Genomic DNA, 26,778 nt, shown 5'->3' on the forward strand with positions numbered 1-26,778 from the left:
ATAACCCAAAGCAAATAGTTTGTTGAAGGGGAAACAGACTTCATCATCTTCTCTGGATGAAAAGAAGGAAGGAAGAAAGAGATGCTGAGAAGGGTATGAGGGAAGGCCATCCATCAGTAGAATACCTCCAGGCCTCATGGACAAGGCCTGGATAAAGGCCTTACTTTTGAACATGGATAATTTGATGTCGATAGTGCAAGAGTGGCTTCTCAGTGAAGACCATGGATGATCAAAAATGTCATGATTGACACTGGAGACACGGCTTGTTGATCATCTTTTCAAAGAGTTTCCACTTATATGCCTGTATGTGGTTTGCATTAAAAAATTTTGGAAAACATTGTTCCTCAGGATCAATTCCAGCTGATTCTAAAGAGTCACTGTAGATTCGGCTGCTTGCTGGCCTGTCACATTCCAGGAACAGATGAAATATTTCAAATCTGAAGGAAAAGTTGCAGAACCTTCACAGTGGGAGCGAAACAATCGGATACGTAGAGAAACTGACTTTGTTCAGAAGGAATACTCAAAAATATTTTATACAACTTAGCAAGTTGCACAAAGTTATGTTATTTACAGAGCCGCGCTAATCAGCTTGATTTGGCTGTCACTCAAACTTCTTCTGCAGCTAAGAATCAACTACCAGGGCTAAGGAGAGGTGGCTAGAGTATTGAGTTTCACCATTTTACATGGTCAGGCTTCCTGTCATATTTTCAGAAAAGACTGTTGGAGCTGCCATTTAGTAGCATCATATTTAGAGACCAGTCAAGATAAGTGGGAAGTCATCTTGGAGATTTTTAAAACACACCCAGAATCTGAGAGGCAATCCTGATACAAGGACTGCCATGGCAAGCACAGCATCAAACCAGGCCATCCTTTACCTAGAATGACTCATTCTTTTATACTGCAGGATCATTCCTGGACTAAGCATCCCAGGTCAGTGTTGACAAAGGAGCCTTCCTATAATTATTTATTATAAGTATTTAGTTGTCAGTGGTAGGGACGGAGATCTGGTGATGGAAAAGGAGGGTATTGAAATTCATGGTGTATTTGATTATTAGCATCATCACATCATGAGTAATCACTAATTTCAGATGTTCCCTTATATCATTATGCTACAACATTCTAAATCCTGCTGCATGATTTTGGGATATTCTCCAAGTTTCTCAGCTATACCAGAGCAGGTGTTTCAATAGAAAAAACACATCCTGATGGACCTCATTTTATTACTGCTAGTTGCAGTCTTAATAATGTTTGAACCTTCCTGACTGCAGACAGTACCTTTTGGGAAAGTAAAAAAAATCCACTTTATAAGCTTGGAACTTTCTATTGGTGTAAACCTTTACAGCATTGCAAGTATGTGATAGTGGCCAGAAATTTGGGAAATATAAACTCCTCTGCCCATATTCACAGCCACATGCTCTATTTCTCCATCACACACATTCCGAGATAAGGCCATCTCTGATTCCTTGAATCCCTCTCCGCTCACATTCCCCTTCCACTTCCCAATCCCACTTCCTCCTGTATCTGTTCTTGGGAAAAAAATACTCTGGCGACTGTTATGATCCCAGCTGATGTAACTACTGGACAAATCAGATCCCAGGATGGAACCTGGCTTGATAGGTCCTAACTTTATTTATTTGTTTAGAAACATGGAGGGTGGCTACTGAACGGAGTCACAGAGTCTGTTGATGAACTTTTAACGTAAGAATAAAACATTTATTAAACAGGAACAGATGAACTATATTACACTACCCCTTCACCCACAAGTATACCTTTACAAATATATACAGATTCATAAGCATAACACAAGTTACAAAATCTACCTTATACTCTAATGTTCACTATAGGTAGACAGTCCATGTAAATCAATAGGCGACCTGTAGTCAGGCACCCCACACTCTGAAACCATGACATTTCTACTGCTACCCATCTGCTCAATAGCTTTTTCACAACTGCCTTTAGTGCTCTTGTCCCCATTACAGTCAGGACTCTGTTTTACTCTAATCATTCTCCTAATACAACCTTTGTCTACATTCCCTTAAACCAAGGGATGCAGACTTTGACAACTGATTAAGCAATTCATTACCAGATCTGGCTGAAGCACATAAAGCACGATTGAGTCCTGCTTTTATCTGCCAGAACAACTCACCATTCCAGGATTATTTTGGAGTGCAAAGATAGCCTCCGGCTTCTCTTCTTTACTATAAATCATGTCGTAAACCTCACTTAATTTCCTTCTGAGAAAAAACATGTTTGCTTTGAAATTCTTCTGCCATAAAACTCAGTATTGGGTCACAAATATAATTTCTACTACAACTTTAACATAACGAGCATCAAATAAACTGGAACTTTTGTATAGGCACTTCATCATAGTACATTGGAACAAGATTTGAGTAACCTACTTGCTCTGGTGCATATCCAAATAGATTTAACTCATTGCTACATTGTAGTATAGCGTATCATTAACATAAATCTGAAGTTCTACTGCTTACTCTGCATCATTGTGAAGACCACAGGAAATTATCATAGTCCAACAGTCCAACTATTAGACACTTGTTTAACTTGATTATCACTTAACAAAACTATGTTTGAGGCTTTGTGACAAATGTTATATGCACATATTTATTTTATACTGTACCTCCAATCTCTAAATATAAACCTTACACATTGAAAAAAACCAAGACAGATTTTAGGCATTATGGTAAACACTCAGTAATTAGAATTTGTTTTCAGGTCGAATTTTAGTTCTGTTATGCACTTTGTCTAAGCAGACACTTTATTGAGGATAAGTCAAGTTGATGCCTCCATAGTGCACTAGCTTGCTGCCATTCATTGTCTTGATTTAAACCAAAAGAAGGATCACTTGTGCAATGTACCACAGGAGTGTAGGCATATTTGGAAACATACCACAATGTGGGATGATGTTTTCAGGGGAGAAGGGGTGAGGAGAGAGAAGAAGCAGACATTTTGAGAAGGTTTGCTTTTAATTGGTTTATGTTTAGAAGACAAATGGATTAATTACTCAGTGATACATGGGTATTTAAAATAGATGCATGTCTCAATTGTAGCATCCACCTTTGGAACAAAAGGTCGTGAGTTCAAATGCTATTTCAGGACCTGAAAACATAATTTAGGTGGAAAATCCAGTATTGTACTGAGAAAGGGCAACATCTTCAGCAGCCTAGATTACTCTCCCTTTAACCTTGTTAAATGCCAGTGGATTTTCCTTTGTTGTGTTTATGTACTTTTAAAAATTGTGTGTCTTTTGTTGTGTTATTAATTATGTTTGTTTCTCACATTCTCGCTGCAGCTCTGTGCTGGATTTTAAGGGGTGGGTGTACTGCTCGCCACCTATACTCCTCCAACCTTTCGGAAGGAAAGTCAGTCCCATACACACCGATTTTTAAAAAGCCTGCCCTGCAGCGATAACACACTCGGGGCAGGTTAAATAAGCTCGGGGTCGGACTTCCTGGCCCTCAGTGAACGAGAAGATCCACCCTCGAGAGCTGCCAGCTAACCTGATTGGCTGGCAGTTCTAGCAGTCCTGGTAATGCCAGAGCCCAGTAGTGGGCGTTGCTGGGACTGCAACAAGACACAAGAAGGAAATGGAGAGAGGTTAGTCTTGAGGTTTTAGGATGGGGAGGGGAGGTTGAGTTCTGGGGTCGGCGGGGGGGCGGGGGGGTGGTGCAGGTTTTGGAGGGCAGGTGGGAGGAATGAAAGCAGGGGTGACATCTTGAGTGTGGCGCCCCCATTGCAAATACGGCACCCTCTAATTGATATGGCCCCCCACCGCTTCCAACCTTCTTTTCAAAAGTCCCTTTCAAAAACAGCCCTTGCGCTGCAGCCTGCCTGCCACTGCCCAGGGTTTTATGGTAGTGGAGGCTGAATGTTGGCCTTAATTGCTAATTAATTGGGCAGTTAAGGGCCTCAGTAGACCTAAGGGTGGTCAGCCAACTGGGTTATTTACTACCCCCCCCCAATGTATTATGAGGAACAGGTTGGGGGTGGGCAGGAATGAGGTGGCCTGGGCACCCGACATATTTTACATGCTACCCCAATGAAAACATGCCCAACAGGGGCCAATAAAATCTGGCCCTCAGTGTTCAAATCTTTCTGTCTCCCTTTTTCTCCATGAGCTTGATTTTACAGGCCACAAGCAGGAAAGTAGGTGGTTGGACCCGTCAAATAGGGTGATGTGCCATTGCGGCATGCCTATCACACCCACTCCCATTCTCGCCGCAATTTTACAAGCAGTTGAGGCCCTTATTTGGGCAATTAATGCCCAGTCCTAATTCATGGGCTGAATTTTCCTTTTGGCGTGTGGGGGCGGCCCTATAAAATAACGCACTGTGGCATCTGGTGAACGTCCCGACGTCACTGCGCGCTGCCGTGATATTTTGCTGGGCAGACGCGCGATGATGTCCAACACACATCCGCCATTAATTAATGGGCCACTTAAAGCCCTTGAGGCGCCAATCGACGCTGATTTTTTGGCGCCCACGCGATCTTTGTCTCGGCGCACGGGCGCTACGGGCAGGCGGGTAGGACACATTTGTATTCACCTCATCCATAGGCGGGATAAGAGGGCTCACTTGTCTCGTGAGTGTCATAGTCAAGCATTTATTTCTGAAAGATTTTGAAACTTGCCTGTGTGATCTGCAATATTTCAAAACACATACCAACTGCTTTTTCTGGACTCTTAACCTTCAGGTCAGCACTCTGTAGTGAGTAATTTTTTCTGGGCCTGCAGGTTCCAGGGAGCCTTCCCTTAGCCCGGGAATGGGAGCTGAACTGTCCACTGGAGGTAGCTCCTCTGAGGAGGAAGGGGGGGCTAGAAGGGGGAGGATGCCAGGAGTCCACATTCAGCCTCCAGGGGGAGCCACCTTTGGGAGGACAGGCACAGGCACAAGGGGCGCAGGGCCAAGAGGTAGACCAAGGCGGAAGGGACTGCAGAAGACACCACTATCCTGCTGCCAGGGTATACAGGCAGCGAAGCAGCTACCTCAGTATGACTGAGGTGCAGTGCCGAAGGAGGGTCCGTCTCCCAAGGGAGACAGTCAACTATATCTGTCAGATGATAGGGCCTGAGATCTCCACAAACTGTGTGGATGGACATCTCATGGCAGTGGCTCTAAAGATCACAGCTTCCCTCCACTTCTATGTCCCTGGCTCCTTCCATGGGTCGGTGGGTGATCTTTGCAGTGTGTCCCAATCAGCTGACCACGCTTGTATCAAGCAGGTTACTGACGCTCTGTTCAGGCGTGCATTAACTTTCATCCACTACCATTGGGACCAAGCAAGCCAGACACAGTGAGCCAAAGGCTTCGCGGCCATTGCTGGCTTCCCCTGCGTCCAGGGTGCAATAGACTGTACACAATTGGCCATCAAGGCACCAGCAGGTGAGCCCGGTGCCTTCGTCAACAGGAAGGGCTTCCACTCCATGAATGTACAGATAGTGTGTGACTACAGGATGCTGATTCTACAAGTCTGTGCAAGGTAACCAGCCAACTCCCACAACACCTACATCCTCAGACACTCCCAGGTGCCGAGGCTCTTCGGAGCTCCAGTCCGATTGGATAGGTGGCTGCTGGGTGACAAGGGCTATCCCTTCAGACACCTCTCCACCATCCAAGAACAGAAGCTGAGCATCGGTACAATAGGTGCCACGCCTCCACAGGGCTATGGTGGAGAGAACTATTGGTCTTCTCAAGATACGCTTCCATTGCCTGGACCCCTCAGGGGACGCACTCCAGTACCCCCAGACTGTGTCTCAGTGATAGTGGTAGCATGCTGCGCTCTCCACAATCTGAAGCTGGAAAGGGGGGATGCTGTGGACGATGAAGACATCAACGCAGTGGCTGCGGCTGCACGTGATGAGTCCAGCAGTGAGTCTGAGGATGAGCACTCACAGGGAAATGCTGAGGGGATAGATGCATACTCCAGGGAGGCAGGAACACCAGGGAGGCTTTAATCCAACAAACCTTCAGCTAGCACATTACAGATGGACCACCAGGACAAGCCTGGGCTGTAGGCTCAATACTCGACACCTAACTGCAAAATCTTCCAGGTTAGGAACAGTCACAAAGGGCCTTGTTAATAAAGCTGAATGTCCAACCAAGCACTCATTACAGTTTTGGAAACCACACATATGCAGAAGAAAAGAGGCATCCTCAGCCATAGTATAATATCTGAATTTATTCTGTCCAGCAAACCAACTTAATCCAAAAAAAAAGAGAATAGTGTTACCAAACAAAACAAATCATAAGGACCTCATCTCAGGCCAACACAAAAGCACCAGTGATAAACCTGTGGTGTGCCGAAGGTGCCTTATGTTTTTATTTACAGGTACTATGTCTTGGTGCTGCCCCATCGCTCAGAATGGCATCTGAGTCAGCCTGCTCACTCTGCTGTCCTGTTGGTCTCAATGACCTTGGCGGTCATCCTTTGGCCCATGGAGCCTGTGCTGGCCCCACCTGAGAGGGATCTGCCAGTTCCACAGCTGGCATTTCCCCAGTCATCGCAGCCTCACCAGATGCTACGGTCACTGGGAGAGGGGCGGAGGAGCTGCTGCCCTCATCTGGAGTGTCCTGAGAGGTGCCCACAGAGATGCCAGGCAGCTGCTGCACCGACGTGAGATGTTAGTATCTGCTCTGGTGCTTGCCTCGCAGAAATGGTATGGTGCTGGTGAGACTTCAGGGTCCTCAGGTGTGAGAGGGGGCCTCTGCTACTTCTCCTCCCGGTCCTACTCTGATGATGCTGAAAGGAAGAACAAGGAAGTTGGATCAGTTAACATGGAGACAGTGTCAAAATTCGTCCCTGTCCCCCAGATCATTATGCGCTCATCCTTCCATAAGCAATGGTCAAGCCATGATGCAAAATTAAATCAATTAACATTCAGCAGTACTATGGCTGTTGGGAGAACAATGCTGACCTCAATGTTGGACATAAATACCTGGCCGTGGCACCCCAGCCTCACCAACAGCAGTGGACCTTGGAGCACGGCGCCTCTCCAGATCCAGGGCCTCCTGCTTGAAGCGGCTAAGAATGGTGATCTGCGCCTGGCCGCCGCCAGTCCTCACACACTGCCACATTATGAGCATTCTTTTCCTGAAAATGAGAGACGAGCATCAATTAGTGAAAATTGTACATGGACTCTCTTTGCGCACGGCCCACCCCAACCAGAGTGGGACATATCAGGGCTCCAGAGCCTCCTCACCCCGCTGCTGCCGAACACTCACATAAAGATGCTAGGCCTGTTCCCCACCACCACCACCACCACTCTCCCTCCCCCCGGCCACATGCTGCCTACATCTCATTAGGCACCACACAGTATATCCTTCCATAGCAAAGAGGCACAAGCACATGGACCGCAGAGGGCAGCAGATGGTTTGTTGCCACACCATCTTGAAGCTCCCCTCCCAGCATGTCATCACCCTGACTTGGACATGTCCTGGAGTTGGGTCTGCACCTGCTCCCACTCCGCCATACAGAAAATTTAGCCTCATATGTTCTTTTGTTCGTATGTACCAGTACTGGCACAGTCAGAAACTGTTGCAACACACAAGGGTAACTGAGAAACTGAGCAGGATGGAAGGCACTTGGGCCTCAGGCTGAAAGTAAGCTGGGTTTGGGGCATGGCTGGGAAGGATCAGGGGGCTCAGCCAAAAACAATGGTAGGGGTTGGCTGCATTTCTTACACCACTCACTCCCAAACTGAGCTACAAATCTGTTAACTTGCACACATGCTGCAGTGACTCTTCACAGGCTATCCCTTTCAAACATCATTTTCCTTTCTACAGTGACCTATCCTGCCCTACAAAGCTACCAAAGAAATGGAAGTATGAATAGAGAAAGGAACAGGGATTCAGCCAGCATCGGTCTCAACAGAAGGAGCTCCCCAACACTCGATAGAATTAGAGCCCATCTGAAGATCAGAGAAGAAAATTATTTTTAATAAATGCTACAAATTACACCCTTAACGCAAACTCTTCCCTTTATCCTTTACCAAGAATGGTGATTCCAACATCTTTGTTGGGGTGCAGGTATGGGTGGTGGTGAGGGTGGTATTGTAGGTGGAAACCCTTCCCTCCCCAGTTCACTGAAAGCTCACTGTTTGTGGCTCTTCCTTTGACTCTGCTGACTTCATCAGGTTCAATCCTGGTTGAGCTATTAAGATTGTTTACCCAAGAAACCTTTAAGCATTTGTACTTGCATGTGGTATTGTAGGGCCTGATTGGAGCTATGGGGCTGTATATTTAATCAGGGGTCAGGAATGGGGATTAGTTCCGGGTCCCGTTCTTGCATGGCCACCAGGATTTTTGAATCGTCAGCCAATTAAGGTCACTGTCCAATCAGGGAAAGCCAGGGAGGAGATGCGGTGGGGAGGGGAGCGATGGGATGGGATGGGGCTCCTGACACAGGAGGAACAATGGGAGGCCCTCCAGCACTTAGTGACCCTGCCAAGGCGGGAGCTGCCAATGTGGACATGGAGACAATGAGGACAAGTGGGAGTAAGTTTATTTTTATGTTTTAAAAACCCACAGCAACCTAGCCATGATCCTGGAGGGGCAAGACCTCCAGGGAATGACCAGTAGCTGCATCTGTGCCAGGCAGTTGTTATGGGCCCGAGAGATGCCTTGCATGTTCTGCCAGCCCATCCCCACCACCCCCGCCCTGAACTCAGTATGCCAGCCGTGGACAAGGCCAATGTGGGCTGCCTGCATTTCCCCTTAATAGGCCAGTTAATTAACAATAATTAGCCTTGATCCACCCCTGAGCCGCCCTCATTCAAAATAGCTCGGGGTTGGGACCATGGCGAAGAACCAGTACAGAGGCTGGTGGTGCCAAAATGCGTGCCCACCCACCTCTGATCCTTCACCCTTTTAAAGATCCAGCCCATGGAAGCCTTTACTGCCATGATAGCTATGAGTTCTTGGCTGGAATTTTCCTCCATGATCCCACCTAGAATCTGATACATCATGTGGTAAATCTAGGAAAATTCAGGCAGCGAGGCCCAGCGCTTCCTCACAAATCAAATCCTGTTTCCCTACCTTTACAGACTAGGATTGTCATTGATTTCTCGTTTCCTGTCCATCATAAGTAACTGAAAGTGAAGGAGAGGAAGTGTCTGGGTCCCCAAAGCATTGTCCTCCCTAGTGACATGTAAACTTTAACTTCCCAGGACCACCATGGGGACAGTAGGTCCAGCAAGCCACAGCAATGAAGTTCCCTGTGGAGGCTGAGGGTCTTGTGGCAGCCTTGTCTCTGAAATTTTGACATAGACTTACACTGAGACCAGAAAGTAAGGCAGATAATCTTCCAATCTGCTGGGTGCTTCTCCCTTTAGATGCCCTACTACAACTTTGAGTATGTAACATTTTAGCACCGCCAAGATTTTTTTAGCGAGGCATTGCAGGACACCCTGTTGACAGCGAAAACGTAGCTGGGTTCCTGCAGTGTATAATTCACATACTCCAACTGACGAAACCGGGTTAGGGTTCTGGTAATATCAGAGACACACACACAACACCATTACTGGGAAAACAATTCTGGTCCTCTTGCCTTAGCTTCAGAGCTTGCAGGGAAGGCATAATATACCTCTCTTGAAATATTGTGGGCAAGTATTCCTCTTTAGCATCATCTCGCTAGAGTGCGTGGAAAAATTAATGAAAATTTAAATTGGGCTTGTTAGGTATATTGTCAAAAAGAAGTGATTTATTTTTGTATCATAAAATGTAATTTCACACATAAACTATCTCAATTATAAAACTAATTAAGTTTAATTTAGTTGGTTGTTATTTATTCTTGTGAATTCCCTTTAATCTCTAATCTGCCAATGTAGGCCGCAGGAAGCAGCAGACTTCAAATAACTTAAAGTGGGCCAAATTGGCTAATTCAGAAGAATGCAATTTTGTCATCTCTTTTGTGCTGGCTTGAACATCAAACAAAATGAAGCGTAGCTTCAATTTTCTATTTGTTGTGCAGCTGAAAGATTCATTGCTTATAATGGTTCCATGAGGTTGATTTTTCTTTACATGTTGGAAAAATGATAAGACTTAAAACTCTTTCATTATTTTGGACCATTGATTCATAGAATGTTATAGCACAGAATCAGGTTTTTGATCCATCAGGAGCCAATGTTTAACTCCACGGGAGTCATTTACTTTAATTCCACTTTCCTGCTTGTTCCCCTTTCCCTTTAATATTCTTCTTTTTCAAGCAGGTGTTACATTTCATTTAAAAGTTCTTATGGACTCATTCATAGTTTATGGCAGAGAATCTCACATTCTAATTAACTCTGTCTAACTGTCCTTTAACTCTCCTTATTGGGGAGATACACAAGTCTCAAAAGCGGTATATCTATATATACAAAGTCACAGAAAACAGAATTCTTTGTTTTGTATCTAGAATAATGTAGAATACAAAAACACTGAGACGTTGACTTTGTGCAAAAGTATAAAACATTTTTGAACCACTTAATTGTTTTTGTGATTTTAATTTTTACCCTCTTGTTACAAACAATCACTACCTTATCATCACCCTTAATGGCCTTCAAGATCTCTGTAATGTCCTCCATTAACCTTCACAACTCTGTTGAGAAAAGCTTTAGTTACCGTATAATTTTATTTCCTCATCCCTGGTAATATCTTGGTGAATTTATGCTGCACCTTTTCCAGCTGGTTTTATATCCTTCCGATAATAGTGTGCTCAGATTGTACACAATACTCCAACTGTGGCCTAACAAAAACCCTGTGCAAGTGCAACAGGTTAACAGATGTTTCTGGCAAAACTCAGCAGGTCTGGCAGCATCGTCGGAGAAGATAAGAGTTGACGTTTCGAGTCCTCATGACCCTTCAACAGAACTGTTGAATAGTTCTGTTGAAGGGTCATGAGGACTTGAAATGTCAACTCTTTTCTTCTCCGCCGATGCTGCCAGACCTGCTGAGTTTTTCCAGGTAGTTCTGTTTTTGTTCTGGATTTCCAGCATCCGCAGTTTTTTGTTTTTATTTAACAGATGTTTCTGCAGTTTATCAACTTGAAGATCAGTAGTGCAACTGACTTATTCCAATTCTCTGTCACTTGAAAGAAAAAAAATCTAAACATTTATAAACTCCTTTATCCTTTATTTCTAAAGAAAAACCTTAAACTGCTTCACACACAACTATTTGTAGTACTGTTATGTAAGTGAACAGTACAGCTATTTGGCATACAGGAAGACATCAGAGAAACATGTCCGTAGTTTATCTGCACTCATACTCTCATTTACGAAGGCCCTGCTCCAGGAACATTAGTGAATTTTTCCTTGTGAGGAGAGCAGACGCTTCTGACAATGCACAATTTCTTCAGTATTGTACTGAAGTGAGAACCTAGGTTATCTTGATCTTGCAGGGTTTTAAATTGGGGGCCCGGCTATCACCTGAACCACAGTGGGTGGCAGTTATGGTCACCATATTGTTCAGTCATTTTTCAATTTAAAACTTTATTGAAATATTTATACAGCTCTTCTTGAAATCAGTTTAGATGATGCCAATCTTATTAGCAACATCCAATGCATCATAGTCTGGGGTCAGATGGACATAAGCTTTCTTCTCACCGTTGGGCCTGATAAGCGTGTTGACTTTAGCTACATCGATCTCATACAGTGACAGCCTGTTTATTGGCCTTGATGTCAACAATGAAAACCAAAGTATTGTTGTCCTCGATTTTTTTCATTGCGGACTCAGTGGTCAGAGGAAACTTAATGATTGTGATTGAGCTTCATTATACGGACTGATTTTTACTGTTTTCTGCTAGGCTAGCCCGGCCAGCAAAATACTTGAAAATTAAAGAGGAAGCAGATGACATTGACCTGCATAGCCTACTCAAAGGTAATAACTTTTCTGGAACTAATTTGCTTGCATAAGCTATATATATATGTGTGTCAGCTGTGGCTCAATGAGTAGTGCACTCCCCTCTCAGTCAGAAAGTTGTGGGTTCAAGTTGTACTGCAGGACTTGAGCACAAAGATCAAGGTTGACACTCAGTGTTAAAGCAGTGCTACTTGGAGGAGCCATCTTTCAGATTATATGTTAAACAGAGTCTGCCTTCTCAGATAGCATGGTGTTGAGGAAAGCAGAGGAGTTTATCCCCTGGTGTCCTGGCCAATAGTTACCCCTCAATCAACATCACAAAAAACAGAACATCTGCTCATTATTCCATTGCTATTTATGAAAGCTTGCTGTGCACAAATTGTCCGCTGTGTTTCTTACAACATTACATGTTGAAAGTACTCCATTGGCTATAAAATGCTTTGGGACATTTGGTGGCTGTGAAACATGCTATGTAAATGCAGATTGTTCTAACATACTTCTCCCAAAGATTGGAAAAATAAGATAGGCAAAGGTAGCCTAGATGAGGAGTTCATAGAATGTTTTCGGGATAGTTTCTTAGAACAACACATCCTGGAGCTAACCAGGGAGTTGGCAATTTCTAGACCTTGTATTGTGCAACCAGGTAGCATTAATTGATAACCTCAAAATGAAGACACCCCTGGGTATCAGTGATCATAATATGATTGAGTTTTGCATTCAGTTTGAGGGAGAGAAGAGTGGGTCCAAAACTAGTATTTTAAACATAACTAAAGGCAATTATGTGGGAATGAAAGCAGAGCTAGCTAAAGCAAACTGGCAAATGAGGTTGGGAGATGGATAGGCCAATAGACATGCAGTGACAGACATTTAGAAGTATTTTTCAGAATACACAGAACAGACACATTCCAACAAGAAAGTAAAATCCCAAGTGGAGGACCCACCATCCATGGTTAACTAAAAAAGTTAAAGACAGTATCAGACTTAAAGAAAAAGCATATAATTGTACAAAGTTGGATGGCAGGTCAGAAGTTGGATAGAATATAAAGAACAGCAAAGAATGACAAAAAGATTAATGAGGAGGGAAAAATAAAAGTACAAGAGAAAGCTAGCTAGAAATATAAAGGTGGATAGTAAGAGCTTCCGTATATATTTAAATAAGAAAATAGTTAACCAAGTGAGCATTGGTCCAATAACAAGTGAGTCTGGTGAATTAATAATGCAAAATGAGGTGGTGGCATATGCATTGAACAGGTATTTTGCATCGGTCTTCAAGATAGAGGATACAAGTACTGTCCCAGAAATAGCTGTAAATCAGGAATTGGAAGGGAGGGAGGAACTCAGGAAAATTACGATCACCAGGGAAGTGGTACTGAGCAAATTGTTGGAGCTGCGGGCTGACGAGCCCCTGGATCCTGACAGGCTTATTGTCGGATCTTAAAAGAAGTAGCTAGTGAGATTGTTGATGCATTGGTTTTAATTTTCCAAAATTCCCTGGATTCGGTCAAGGTGCTATTAGATTGCAAAATAGCAAATGTAATTCCTTTATTCAAAAAGGAAGGGAGACAGAAACTACAGGCAAGTTAGCTGAATATCTATCATAGGGAAAACGTTGGAAGCTATTATTAAAGATGTTATGGCAAGAGACTTAGAATAATTCAATAATTAGAATAATTCAAGGCAATCAGGTGAGAGAGAAATCATGTTTAACCAATTTATTGGAGTTCTTTGAAGGAGTCACATGTGCTGTGGATAAAGAGGAACTGGTGGATGTGCTAGTTGTACTTAGATTTCCAGAAGGCATTTAATAAGCAGCCACATCAAAGGTTGTTATGGAATAAAAAAGTTCATGGTGTATGGAGTAACATATTTGCATAGTTGGAAAATTGGCTAACTAACAGAAGTCAGTGGGTAGGCATAAATGAGTCTTTTTCTGGTTGGTGGGATGTAACAATTGGTGTGCCACAGGGATCAGTGCTAGGGCATCAGCTTTTTACAATTTATATAAATGACTTGGATGAAGGGACAGAAGGTATGATTACTAAATTTGCTGATGATACAAAGATAACAGGGAAAGTACCTTAAAAAAGAGGACATAAGGAGGCTACCAAGGGATATAGATAGGTTAGACGAGTGGTCAAAGATCTGGCAAATGGAGTATCATGTGTGAAATTGTCCATTTTGGCAGGAAGAGTAAAATAAAGCATATTCTCTAAATAGTGAGAGATGCAGAGGTCTGATGTTCAGAAGGATCTGGGTGTCCTAGTGCATGAATCACAAAATGCTAGTATGCAGGCACAGCAAGGAATGAGGAAAGCTAATAGAATGTTATCATTTATTGCAAGGGGAATTGAGTACAAAAGTAGAGAGATTATGTTTCAGTTGCAGAGGACAATGGTGAGACCACATCTGCACAGTATTGGTCTCATTATTTAAGGAAGGATGTAAATGCATTAGAAGCAGTTCAGAGAAGGTTTACTAAACTAATACCAGGAATGGGTAGGTTGTCTTATGAGGAAGGGTTGGACAGGCTAGGCTTGTATCCGCTGGAATTTAGAAGAGTAAGAGATGACTTGATTGAAACATATAAGATCCTGAGGGGTCTTGACAGGGTGGATGTGGGGTGGATGTTTCCTCTTGTGGGAGAATCTAGAACTAGGGGGGTCACTGTTTAAAAATAAGTGGTCGCCTATTTTAGACAGAGATGAGAAAAAAAAATTTCTGTCAGAGTAATGAGTATTTGGAACTCCCTTTCTCAAAAGGAAGCAGGGTCTTTGAATATTTTCAAGGCAGAGGTTGATAGATTCTTGATAAACAAGGGGGTGAAAGGTTATCGATGGTAGGCAGGAGGTTACAGTCAGATCAGCCATGATCTTATTGAATGGCCAAGCAGGCTCAAAGGGCCGAGTGGCCTACTCCTCCTAATTCGTATGTTCGTATGTACACTGGGGTTACAATCTGATAGCAACTTGAAAAAGATGACTGGGCAAGTAAAACAAAGTAACAAGGTCGCGAGCATACATGTACCTTTCTTACAATCCTCAATTCCTTTCCTAATCAGATACTTGTGCAGCTCATTTTTTAGGTGTTCATAACACAGTATTAGCTGCCTAACCTGGGAGTTCTCATCCTGTCTTTCTATTCCCATTTTTAATAGAACCCAGATTATTTTACACGTTTCTGTTGTTCTCCAGTAAGTTGATTTTGTGTTGCTATGGATGTATATTTTTTTATATATTATCTGCCATCTTGTAAGTTCACCTTCCCTAAGATCCTTTACACTGACCAGCAGCTAATTCCAAGACTTCTACTCTTACGCAGCTGGCAGTGGTGTGCTGAGTTGACAATTTCAATTATACAAACCATCAATCCTTGAAAATATGAACGTTGAGAAGTTTAGAATTTAACACAGGTGAAGTACAGGATCACAAAGTAACTAAGGATGTGAAAGTCATTTGCCCCTCTTAGTTCATTCATTCATAGCTTCCTTGTAGACCCCCATTGCAGCACTAATTGTTTCTTAAAAAATTTTCCCTCAGTACCCTTTCCAAGATTCCACTCCAAGTGTTGGTCACTCTTTGTGTAAAGAAGAGCTACCTGATATCAAATCTAAATTTGTGTTCTCCTTGGAGAGAAGAGGCTGAGAGGATACTTGATAGAGTTGTTCAAAATCAGGAGGGGGCTGGACAAAGTAGACAGGGAGAAGCTGTTCCCACTCATAAAAGAATCAAGAACGAGAGGGCACAGATGTTAAGTGATTTGCAAAAGAAGCAAGTGTGACGTGAAAAAAAACTTTTTCACACAATGAGTGGTTTGGGTCTGGAATGTACCGCCTGGAAGTGTGGTGGAGGCAGTTTCAATCGAGGCATTCAAGAGGGCATTTGGTGATTATTTGAATAGAAACAATGTGCAAGGGTACGGAGAAAAGGCAGGGCAATGGCACTAGGTTATAATGTTCATTTGGAGAGCCAGTGCAGACAATGGGCCATATGGCCTCCTTCTGTAATGTTAAGATTCTGTGTTATATTAGTTTGAAGCTGTGTCCTCCTTTTACAATTTAGCAAAGTAATTTTCAGAATGTACCTGGTACCATTCCTTTAACTTTATTATATACCTCTACAAGATTGCTTTTCAGAGCTGTAAAGCTTTAGGTTGAGAAATGTGTGCCCTATTGTAGCTTGCTGGTCAGGGAGGTGGGAAATCAGCTAGTTCCTATGCTGAGCTGGCTAACAGCATGGGACTGGGAGGGAGGAAGCGTGTGGCTATTCTTGGAAGGAGAGGACTGAAATATGCTGGCAACAGGCCTCAGTTTCTTTGTTATCCCAGGACGATTGCTTCTCCTTCCCCTCGCCCCACAGAAATTAATACCAAAAATTGGTTTTGAGATCTTAAACTGGCATAGGATCCTGATTTGAGTATTTAAATAGATCAGCACCTCTGTTAGGCTGATGGCTTAAAATCATTCAAACTCCTGTACTGATCAGTGCAATTCCGTTGTAGTTTGGGCACAACAAATGCGCCCTGAAATTTGGAGGTCTAATGCTGATTTTCACTGCAAAAATGTATCAGACACGAGTTGAATTTTCCTGCCCCCCACTATCTCTCCCAGCTTTCTTCACATTTAAGATCTCAGACAATCTGACATTGTCAGTTAGCCTTGCATCTCTTCTCTGCTCTGCCTACGCTGCTTCAATTGAATTTCCTGGCAACCAGAACTGGATGTCGTATTCAAGGTGCATTCTAACTAGAGTACTGTACTGTTTGATCATAGCCAAAGTAGAAAATAAGGCAAGGTTATGTAATTCAGTTGGCTTCGTTTTTTTGGTTGCTCTGCATCGGTTGAACATATTGAGTGTACTAATGCTCCTGGTCTCTTCAGTGTCATCCTGAGTTAATTCAATACCTTTGTAGAATATGGGCATTGCTTATTTTTCCTTCACTATGGAACACTTTACATTTTTCTACATTAAATTTTTATCAGCCATTGTTTGCCTATTTACATTTTTGCCAGTTTATTCTATAACCTCTGATTCTCTTGCCCCCTCCTCATTTAGTGTCAACTTCAAATTTTACCAACTCATTGGGTTTCTGAATCCATTAGAAATGGTAGTTCTTTCACATGAATTGCTGGGGTATCTTACTTAATGTTTCTTCTCATTTAATTTTTGAAAAAGCATCTGCTATTCTCTATTCTTCAACTAATTTCCTATTAATGCCCAAGATTTTTATATTTTTTCATAGGATGGTGAGCATCGCTGGCAAGGCCAACATTTGTTGCCCATCCCTAATTGTACTTGAGATTTACCCAGAATATTCACAAATTTGAGCATAATTAATAGCCTTTCTTTTGGAATTTTGTTGAGTGCTTTCTGGAAGTCTGATTACAACATGTTGTAGGGCCTACCAGTTTTCCATTTAGGATGTCACTTTCTCAAATAAGCCAAGAAGCTGGGTTAGACAGGGTCTCCCCTTTCTTCATCCATGTGTCAACTGCTTTTTGATAAGTTATTGTTGTGTTAATTTTCAAGTTTACATCTGATACATTATTCCATTATTTTACAAGGACTAACGAGTCTCTAATTGCTTGTTTTCAGTTTTGAACACACACTGCTTCCTTCGAATCCACTGATACTTGACCAGTATTCAATGAGACCCCCATAATGATTGCCAATGTCTCACAAATATTACTTCTAATATGCTTCAGCACTCTGAGATAATACCATCCATTCATGGGAATTTATTGCTTTAAATTTCCAACTTCATCACAGGGGTCATAATTTGGTAGAGTAGATCTCCTATCTGTTATAGAATCTGCCATTTTCTTTACAATAGATTTAAAATTTGTTGGGTTCTGTAATGGATGGAAGGTCCACGCTACTAGATTACCACCCATGCAGTGTGAATGAAATTTGCCCACTTGTTTTTTAGGACTTTCACCTCGATTATATCAGTCATTAATTTTCCCTGAGTTAGCCCTCGTTGAAATGCGTATAGTAAATAGATACTTTTGGCCAGTTTCAAAAGTACAACTTTGCAGGGAAATATTTCCGTTCAAAGTGTCCCTTAGAAATAGTTCTGAAATAGAAGGCTAACATGTAATTCACTATCAATAACACTCTAAACCTGCAGCTGTATGTACTCTATAATGTCTCTTTCAAACTGTAGTTACGTTAGTTTTATGTGTTTGAATTAAACTGATATTTGAACGGAGACTGATGTTGTTAGTAAATTACTACCATTTATCTGAAATAATTTTAAAAGCACATTGGAGCTCTTATGCACAGCATCATACACTCTTGGGAATTAGTTGACTAATACTCCTCGAAATAAGCTCTTGATCTTAACTCTGCCTCAGGGAGATGTGCTAAGCAGAGACAATAACCTAGGAATTGCTATTGGAGATATAGCTGATGAATACTTAGCCTTATTTATCGTAAAACAGGTTAATATCCCTGCTCAAGCAATAGTCAAAGCAATGTCACACAAACAAGTTAAGCACTCATCCGATAACATTGTCATGAGTTATTTCAAAGCTTATACACTTCACTACAGGGATAGAAACAAAATTAATGGGGGTGATCACCCTTAAGTGTTTTCTTGTCTCGAATGGTTGCCAACCAGTGAATGGTATTATCACAACTCTAGCAGCAAATTTCCAGCCAACCTGCTCAGCAAGGGTTATGCATGATTATGGAAACATTTAGAAAGGAAGTTGTGAGGGGGAAAAAATGAATTTCAATAAAAGGAAAAATGCCAAAATAAAACGTAGCAAGCAGAAACCTTACTTTGTGGTTTTCTCAATAGTTTGCCTCTCCTGTTCCTATCTGTGTAGCCTCATCCAGCTCTGCAACCCTCCATAATCTCTGAGCTGCTCCAGTTTTGGTCTTTTGTGCATCCCCGATTTTAATTGGTCCACGTTGGCAACAACATTTTCAGTTGCCTGGGCAGTAAGTTCTGGAATTCTCTTCTTAAACCTCTCCATCTTTTACCTGTCTCTCCTCCTTTAAGACACAGCTTAAAACTTACCTCTTTGACCAAGCTTTTGATCACCTGTCCTAAAATGCCCTTGTCTAACTCAGTGTTACCTTTTGTTTGATAACACTCGAAGTGTCTTGGGGTGTTTTACTGCATTAAAGATTCTATATAAATGCAATTTGCTCTTGTTGTTGTAGACTATTAGTCATGGTGAGATTTATTCACATTTATCAGATGTCTGGGTGTCATGCTGTAAATCTGAAATACCAGCCAGTAGTTTGGGAAGCTGTGGAATGTAAAGTAATTGATTCTAGTTATTGCAATGGCCAATTGATATTACTTCCTCACCAAAGCAGCTTCACAGACTGATCATGCCAGTACTTAATGTTGCCAGTATGATAAAAGGCTTTTTTGTAGTAGTAGTTGCTACATAAAACAGCCATGTAGATGACTTTGAAAGCCCTGCTATTAATGTCCCACTTTTTATTCTGTTATTCTTGTGCCTGCTCAGTTTGTTTCACAGACTTCAATTTATCTTAATTTTCTTGCATACAGTGTAATGGAGCAAAAGAGCAGGATGTTACAGCTTGCCAGCTAACAGGCGTTGTATTGTAATAAAGGCATGTTCCAGTTGTCACAGACAGGGGAAGAGAGAGAAACTGAAACCCCCAATTCCCTTCCCTTATTGTCAATAATTAGTGTGCTTTTAAAGAGGAAGATATGTGTGTTTCTTAGGCCCTGAGTATGTGGTCAATTTAAAAATAAGCAAGATTTTTGTGGGTTTAAATAAAGAGGATTATTTATTCACACTCACCCCAAAAAGTTAAAAGCTATGTCATTCACACATCACACACTCAAGGAAGGTACAGTTAAAGAAAATAGTATATGTTTACAAGTTCTAAAATCAAAAGAATAATTAACAGTTCACATGTTGGATTAATGTAGAAGAATAGTCTCTGCTGGCCCAATAAAGAAAGGAGCCTTTTACCATTGTTGGATTGTAGTTCAGATGGGTTTGAATAGCTGAAGTTGGATATCAGATTTATTGCAGGAGTCCCTCAAAGAGATGGTCTTTTCAGCAGATCACGAAGCTGATTACTTGTGGTTTCTGTGCCAGGAGGCCCCGTTTCAATACTGGTGGACTATTGAGAGGAAGGAATTAGGCTGGGAGGCTCTTTTAAGATGTATAGCCTCCAGGTTTGTAAAGACAAAGATACAACCATTTGCTATAGCTGCCGTCTCTTTTAGTGTTTTCTGCAGACTGCTCAGGTCTTTCTGGGTCGTCAGATGAAAACTCATTATTTCCAGCCACCTTCAGTTACATGACCAATACTGGTAATACCCACCCAGAATGGTTAGCTGAAAGCCATGTTATATAATGGAGATAATGGATGTGTTTTTCACACTCACTTAGGATGAATTGGTTTCTGCCGAGCCCTCATTGTTAGGGTTCCAACTCGGAGACATGGAGTCTGGACTTGTGCTTGGGGTAAATCCCCAAACAATAGCAAGTGTGAATTCCACGGTTAGTATTCGTCTTGATATGTCCATTCCAGGGGGAGGCCCCCACCCAGGGTGATTTAATAATGAATGTTCAGGAAGCTTGAGATAGTCTTTTGAAGTTGTAAAAGTCACCTGACTCTTGGCAGTCAGCTTAACAGTTCATCAGTGTCTATTTTGTTTTAAAAAGACGGTTCCCGAAAACTTCAATACGAACACAGTCCATATTTACAGTGGTGTATATGGCATGCCTTTACTGGGCATAACACAATAATAATTGTTTGATAATATAAATGTAAATTATTTTGCTACATATAAGGTTTAATGTTTGCTAATAGTGAATTATGAGTAAACGTATCCAGACCTAAATAGGTTACACCGTGATCCCATGCTTCCAGCAGGTGTAGACAATGCAGGTTGGAGATAGGACAGCATTGCAGTGCTGATTCTATGATTCACTCTCCCTGTGGGTATGGCTGTCAGCTGGGTACACAAGGTTCTGGAATCACCTCTTAAGTGCCTTTGTTATTACTTGATTTGTATTAAATAACACACATTACTGCACAGGCACAGTTTATTGGATGATAGTCACAATTATATTTTCTTCATAATTGAAGCTGCATTTGTTCATATTGACATTTGAAATCATACACATGAATCAGAGAAAACTGGATACATGTACTGTATGCACTTTGTTTTACTTGCATGCGCAAGGCTGAATTTGCATGAGTCTAGTCGGGCAGTTTCATAATGTGCATTATAGTGCTATGTTGACACCCAGACTCGCTTCAGGTGTTCTTACTGACTCCATTGGTTATCTAGGTGCAATTGCAACACTATCCAGCACTTGGCTATTAATTTCTCTAATCTCTCCAAATGTTGGGTAGTCAGAACAGAATGCAATATAGCTGATCTATACTTTGAAGCTTACACAAATTATGGCTATTTTATGCCATGATCTTAAAACTTTCAAACGTGATGCATAAATTCTGCACTTGTGGTTTAATAAGGAGTTCAATTAAACTCATTGTCCACCCATACAGATTCTAGAGTCGGCGGTATTTTGCATTCCCACAAGAATTTTTCCACAAAGCTATTTTTAAAGTTATCTATGGAATATTTAGTTAAGGTCTAGAGTGGAACATTAAATTAGCACAGGATGTTTAGGTAACATCCATGACAAAGCTAAACATTCCTAAAGTATGGAGCATCATTTAAATACAAACATGGAAAGATTTTTTTCTTTAGATGATTGCATTGAAAAATGAGAGGGGGAAAGCAGACGGATTAATTCTCTTCATGACGAGGCTTAATAATCTCAACATAATGAACTAAAATTCTTTAGTTCAAATTAAAGCACTAATTATAAATACAGATCTGCCGCTGCATATTTAGCTTGAAAATCCTGAACTGATCGCACAGCGATCGCTGCTGTTGCTATGGTAATGGTTCCCACCGTGGGAAAAGAGCCTGACTTGTGTAGCATTTGTTATTTATATTTAATAATTACTATGTTTTGCATTGTTAGTCATCAAGGACACAGTCATTAAAAACTAATATTTTTAAGAAAGGATGTATACGCTTATGAAAAGAACTGTATTAGAATTTTGATCAATATACATTCATTTTTGAGGTGACAGAAGATATAGATCTTATCAGGATCAGACTTATTAACCATTTGACTGCTGAAAGTTCTTTGACATTCTTTAGATAAGCACAGTTTTTCTTTTATGAAACAAATAGAATATCTGCAGGGCCACACATTGGTGAACCGTTTCTACAGCAAATGCATTGCTCACTGTTTTCTATGCAGCCTGATAGCCCCTAACTTCCCAGGATGGCTGTCATGATTTATTTACAGCAAGTTCAAGACATATATTGTTCCCAGCATTGGGAGCTCACTAAAGGATCGGAGCTGATGAAAACATTAAAGGGATCCAAACACTTATCCTTAAGAGGCCGTATATGGGTGAAAAACACTTTTTAACCTTTTAGAAAGGCTGTGTTTATTTTAACCTTTCCAAAGGCTGTGTGTTGCACATAAAATATGTAGTAAAATAAACGTGAAAGCAGGAAAGAAGGCTAAATGATTTTCAACTTGCTGCCTGCATGTAAAATAGGCATAGTAATACAGTTGCTTTTATAGAAACTGCCTGGTTTTTATTTACGTTGGTATGGTGGGAAGAAGGCAAAATGGCTGCCTTACTTGCAAATACCCAAGATTATACTTGAACCAAAGCAGAAATTGAAACCCATTATCTCTATCAGTTGGGCGTGTTGTTCATCAAAATTTTTCTAGACTCATCTCTTCAACTAAACTGTTGCGTAACACTTCATCAAGAGCGAAGTGCAGCATAATTGACTACGCAACAGAAAATAAGTTGTGGGAGATGGTGACCTTGATTGTACTGATACCCTATGGCACAAGTTGCTTGCAGGTGTCTTTGAAGCAGATGGCATAGATCTGCAAATAGCTTTATGTTAACCTACAGAAAATTAGTTGCAAGTGTGCAAGACCCTGGATATATGGTTGGTGACATAAAGGGAATCTGGCTCTGACGCCCCCGATCTCCCTGACAGACTTTGTCATCTTGTGGCAATTCAGCCATAAAATAATGTGTTTCAAATGCAAAAGAACAGCAGTAACAACTTTCCTTCAGATATGACATCTTTTATGTAGGAAAACAAATCAAGGCACTATGCGGAGCTATTCAAATATATGACCAATGCTGCCACTATAGTTTTTTGAATGAGAGAATATCAGGCGGGCTGACACCTTCTCAAATTATGCTTGATTCTTCTTTGCTCCATCCATTGCTGCTGCTGCTCCTCCTCCTCCTCCATGATAATGGCATGAGATGATATCCTCAATGTCCTGTGGACTCCTGAGATGCCTTGGCAAGGAGTAGGTGATCCACAATCTTCTGGTGGGCTGACTCTGGAGATGCAATCAAAAGCAAATGCAGTTGTTTGTGGACATAAATCAAATTAAGGGTTTTAAAAAATGTTTTGAGGTAACAGAAATCTGCGTGTAAATGAGCTAATTTTAACCCAACAAGGACGAGGCATCCACTGAGCTAAAATATAGGCAGCAACCTGCCCTCCAACTTTAGTTTTAACCATTAGGGTTCAGGAGGTGTTTAAGTTCCTTGCAGCAAAATTTTCAAAAATTGAACCATGACCAGATACTCACAGGAGTGTGTTGGCAACTAGTGCCAGCCTCACCATGGAACCTTTGAAATCACATGAGAAGATGCCCAGAAAAAGGGTGATAAGGAAAGTTACTTCTTGGATTCTTTATGGACTGCTTCAGGCCCCAAAAGGAAACTTGGGTCTCCCCTGCCTTGGGGTTCCCCACTTCCCCATTGCCATCCTTCCTTGGCTGTCCCTTGCCCACCTCCCCCTCCCCTCCAACCCCATGTATTTAGCTAACTGCTGGTGTCCGTTTCTTTGGTCCCCAGTAGGAGTCTGTAACTGGGTCATTTTTCTATTCCAGTCCATTGGTATACATATCATTCCTCCCAGTTTGAACAAGAGTCAGTCCAGGAAGGAATACTGTAATAAAATCCTGTGACTAAAATGGCCCCACTGTTAGGCCAGCGGGTTAGAGGAAAGTGAGGCTGAATGTGTAATGACCTCATTACCAACATATTTACATGTTTACGCATGGTTTAGCACAAGTGCTGTTCCATCCCTCAAGGCAACACCCAGGAATATGAGCAGCGCAAAAGGGTCAAAGCTTGACACCTGAGGTGTTTTGCTTCCTGGATGCAAAGCAGAGAAAAATCAGATCAGTTAATACTTGTCAACTGATAAACAGTACAAATAAACAAATTTAAGATACAAAATATGTAAAACATGCTTATATAATGAATGGTTAATTGTTAAATAAAATGGAGCAGGAAAAATATTGGTCTGTAATGCACCAACCTTAAAAAATGGCATCACTCTGTATCAGTGCTTGCTGAAACAAAGTAAGCCGAGGTGTTTAATTAGATCCATAGAATATAAATTATATAAGAATAATATACTATCCTTCTCTGCAGAGATTATATGAAAATTCACATAGAAAACGATGTCCACTTTTAGACATTATTTCCAATGCACCACATTTTGCAAACAATTTAAGGAAGTACAGAGAACACTAAATCCTACATCATGTAACCAATGAAGAAAAAGTATGAGAGGCCAGCCTTTTCTTAGTGGGTTAAAAAAGGAATGTGGTAGAGAAGGGTGGGGGGGGGTGCATAGAAATGTTGGAAAAAGCCAGGAAAAAGAAAATATAATTACCTTCCAACTTCTCTTTTTTCAATAGTTTCAATGAATTATTTTTCAAATGCATTTGGCTTTTTTTTATTCTTCCTTTGGCATCTTTAATTAAACCTCAAGCATACTGAAGCATAAATTGATTTTCAGTGGATTAATGTGCAATGCCAAAAGCTTTTGAAAATGAAGGCTTTGTAGTACTGGAATGAATCCAATTTTTTGATTCTGTATTGAACTGCTCAAGTATGTTTGGTTTGCAGCCAACTTTTGAAAATACTTCTTGGCAGTCCCTGAGGATTGAGGATGACTTGCATCCACTGCAATTTGATGGGTTCTGAAATGGCTGCTAAATTCAATGCGCGATCTGCCAATAGGGGCAGATGCTTGACGTTTTGAGTAGATGGGTTGTTTGGAGGTTTGTGTGCTCCCTCCAACTCCTTGACCTTGCCTCTGCAAGCTCCCAACAGAGTCTCTTGATGTGTTCGGTGCCTTCCTGAATGAGCATTCTCTACTTTCATCGGTCACAAGCCAGCATCTCCCATGAGTCAGTGGGAATGTTTGACCTCTTCAGGAATGCTTTGAGGAGATCCCTAAAACGTTTCTCTGTCCTCCTGGGAGTCTCCAGCAGTGACCAAGTACAGTACACAAGTAGATAACACCAAAAACATTAACAAATTACTTCATGGGCAGCATCTTCTGGTCTGTGAGCGGGGGCGGGGCCCCCTCGCCGATGAGTAAAATGACACGGGGATATGTCGGGCGTACGTCTCGATGTCACCCCAAGTCATTTAGCTTTTCAGTTCAGCGGGTGCGCAGCCCGCTGAACTGTCAACGGCCTATTAAAAAACGAATTAACATGATTGATGGACCTGCCCGTCCAACCTTAAGGTTGGTGGGCAGGCTGAGAGCCCAGGTGGGCTTGTGAAAAAGCATGAAACCTCATCCACAGACGGGATGAGGTTTCATGAGGATATTTAAATTTTTATGAAAGGTTTAAATAAAAGCTATGGACATGTCCTAACTAATGTGACAGTGTCACATGAGGGGACATGACAGGGAAACTTTTTGATAACCTTTGTTGAAAGTTTTAAATCGGAGCCAATCTCCCTGGGGCAGCATTTTGCCTCAGGGAGATCTGTGCGCTCTTTCGCGCGCATGCATGAAAGAGCGCACTCCTGGCTGAGGGAAATCCCCCCCCCACATAGCACTTCCTGGCGGACGTCACACTAGGCAGGCCTTAATTGGCCTGCCCATGTAAAATGGCTGCGCCCTCCACCCCCCCACCGCACCCCCCAACCCCGAACAGAGGCGCTGATTGGAAGGCCACCCGCCCACACCAGCTCCCGCACTTCCACCTGACGGGGGGGAAAGCGTTGCCGTCTGTAACTACAATGCTTTGGGAAATACTACAATGCTTTGGGAAATGAGCTTTTATTGTGCATGTAAATTAGTCAGCTGAGAAACTCTATATGCATTTAGCATGATATATATGCAAATTATAGCTGCAACCGGAGCAATTTTACGTATAATTTTTTTTAGCATAAGTGCAATCTGAAATAAAACAGAAAATGCTGAAAATGCTCAGTAAGTCAGACAGCATCTGTGGAGGGAGAAACAGAATGAACGTTTTGTAGCCTTTCATCTGATGAAGGGTCATCGACCTGAAACGTTAACACTGTTCCTCTATCCATTGATACTGCCAAATCTGGTGAGTGTTTCCAGTATTTTCAATCTTTATTTCAGATTTCACAGTATTTTGCTTTTTATAAGTGCAATCTGATACATTTTAGAATGCAGTTTTTGTCCGCAACTGATAATTGCAAGCAGTTAGATTTTTAAGAGTTAGTTAAGTTTGTAACAAAATCTGAAAATGTTGGAAATACTAAGCAGTTAAGGCAGTATTTGTGAAGAATTGCAAAAAAATTACTTGACCAGTATATTCCTTGGTCAGAACCAAAGGTGTTACAGATTATCAGATTCCTATAAGAATGACCAGAACAAGGGGAAAGCCACATATACAAGAAAAGGAAAGACCTGTGAAATGATTAGGCGTGTGTACGATATTTGTTTAACAGAAATGACAATAGCATTAAGAAGAAAAAGGACATGATGGGAGAAACTAAAACACATTAGTGGGACCCAGAGAATGTATGAATAATTAAAGTGTGTAAGCGGTAAGAGTGATAAATGGAAA

General features: G+C 41.7%; 1 protein-coding gene across 3 annotated transcripts in view; it reads left to right on the plus strand.

Moving 5' to 3' along the window:
- LOC121278880 (lethal(3)malignant brain tumor-like protein 4) overlaps positions 1-26,778 on the plus strand; it is a 385,309-nt gene that overhangs the window by 240,302 nt on the left and 118,229 nt on the right. For all 3 annotated transcript variants that reach the window (XM_041189341.1, XM_041189342.1, XM_041189343.1), the window contains one exon: positions 11,791-11,864. In XM_041189341.1, coding sequence (XP_041045275.1) covers positions 11,791-11,864 — 74 coding nt within the window. The remainder of the gene's footprint in view (positions 1-11,790; positions 11,865-26,778) is intronic.

Source organism: Carcharodon carcharias, chromosome 6 (genome assembly GCF_017639515.1).
Source record: "Carcharodon carcharias isolate sCarCar2 chromosome 6, sCarCar2.pri, whole genome shotgun sequence".
In the NCBI taxonomy this organism is placed as follows: Eukaryota; Metazoa; Chordata; class Chondrichthyes; order Lamniformes; family Lamnidae; genus Carcharodon; species Carcharodon carcharias.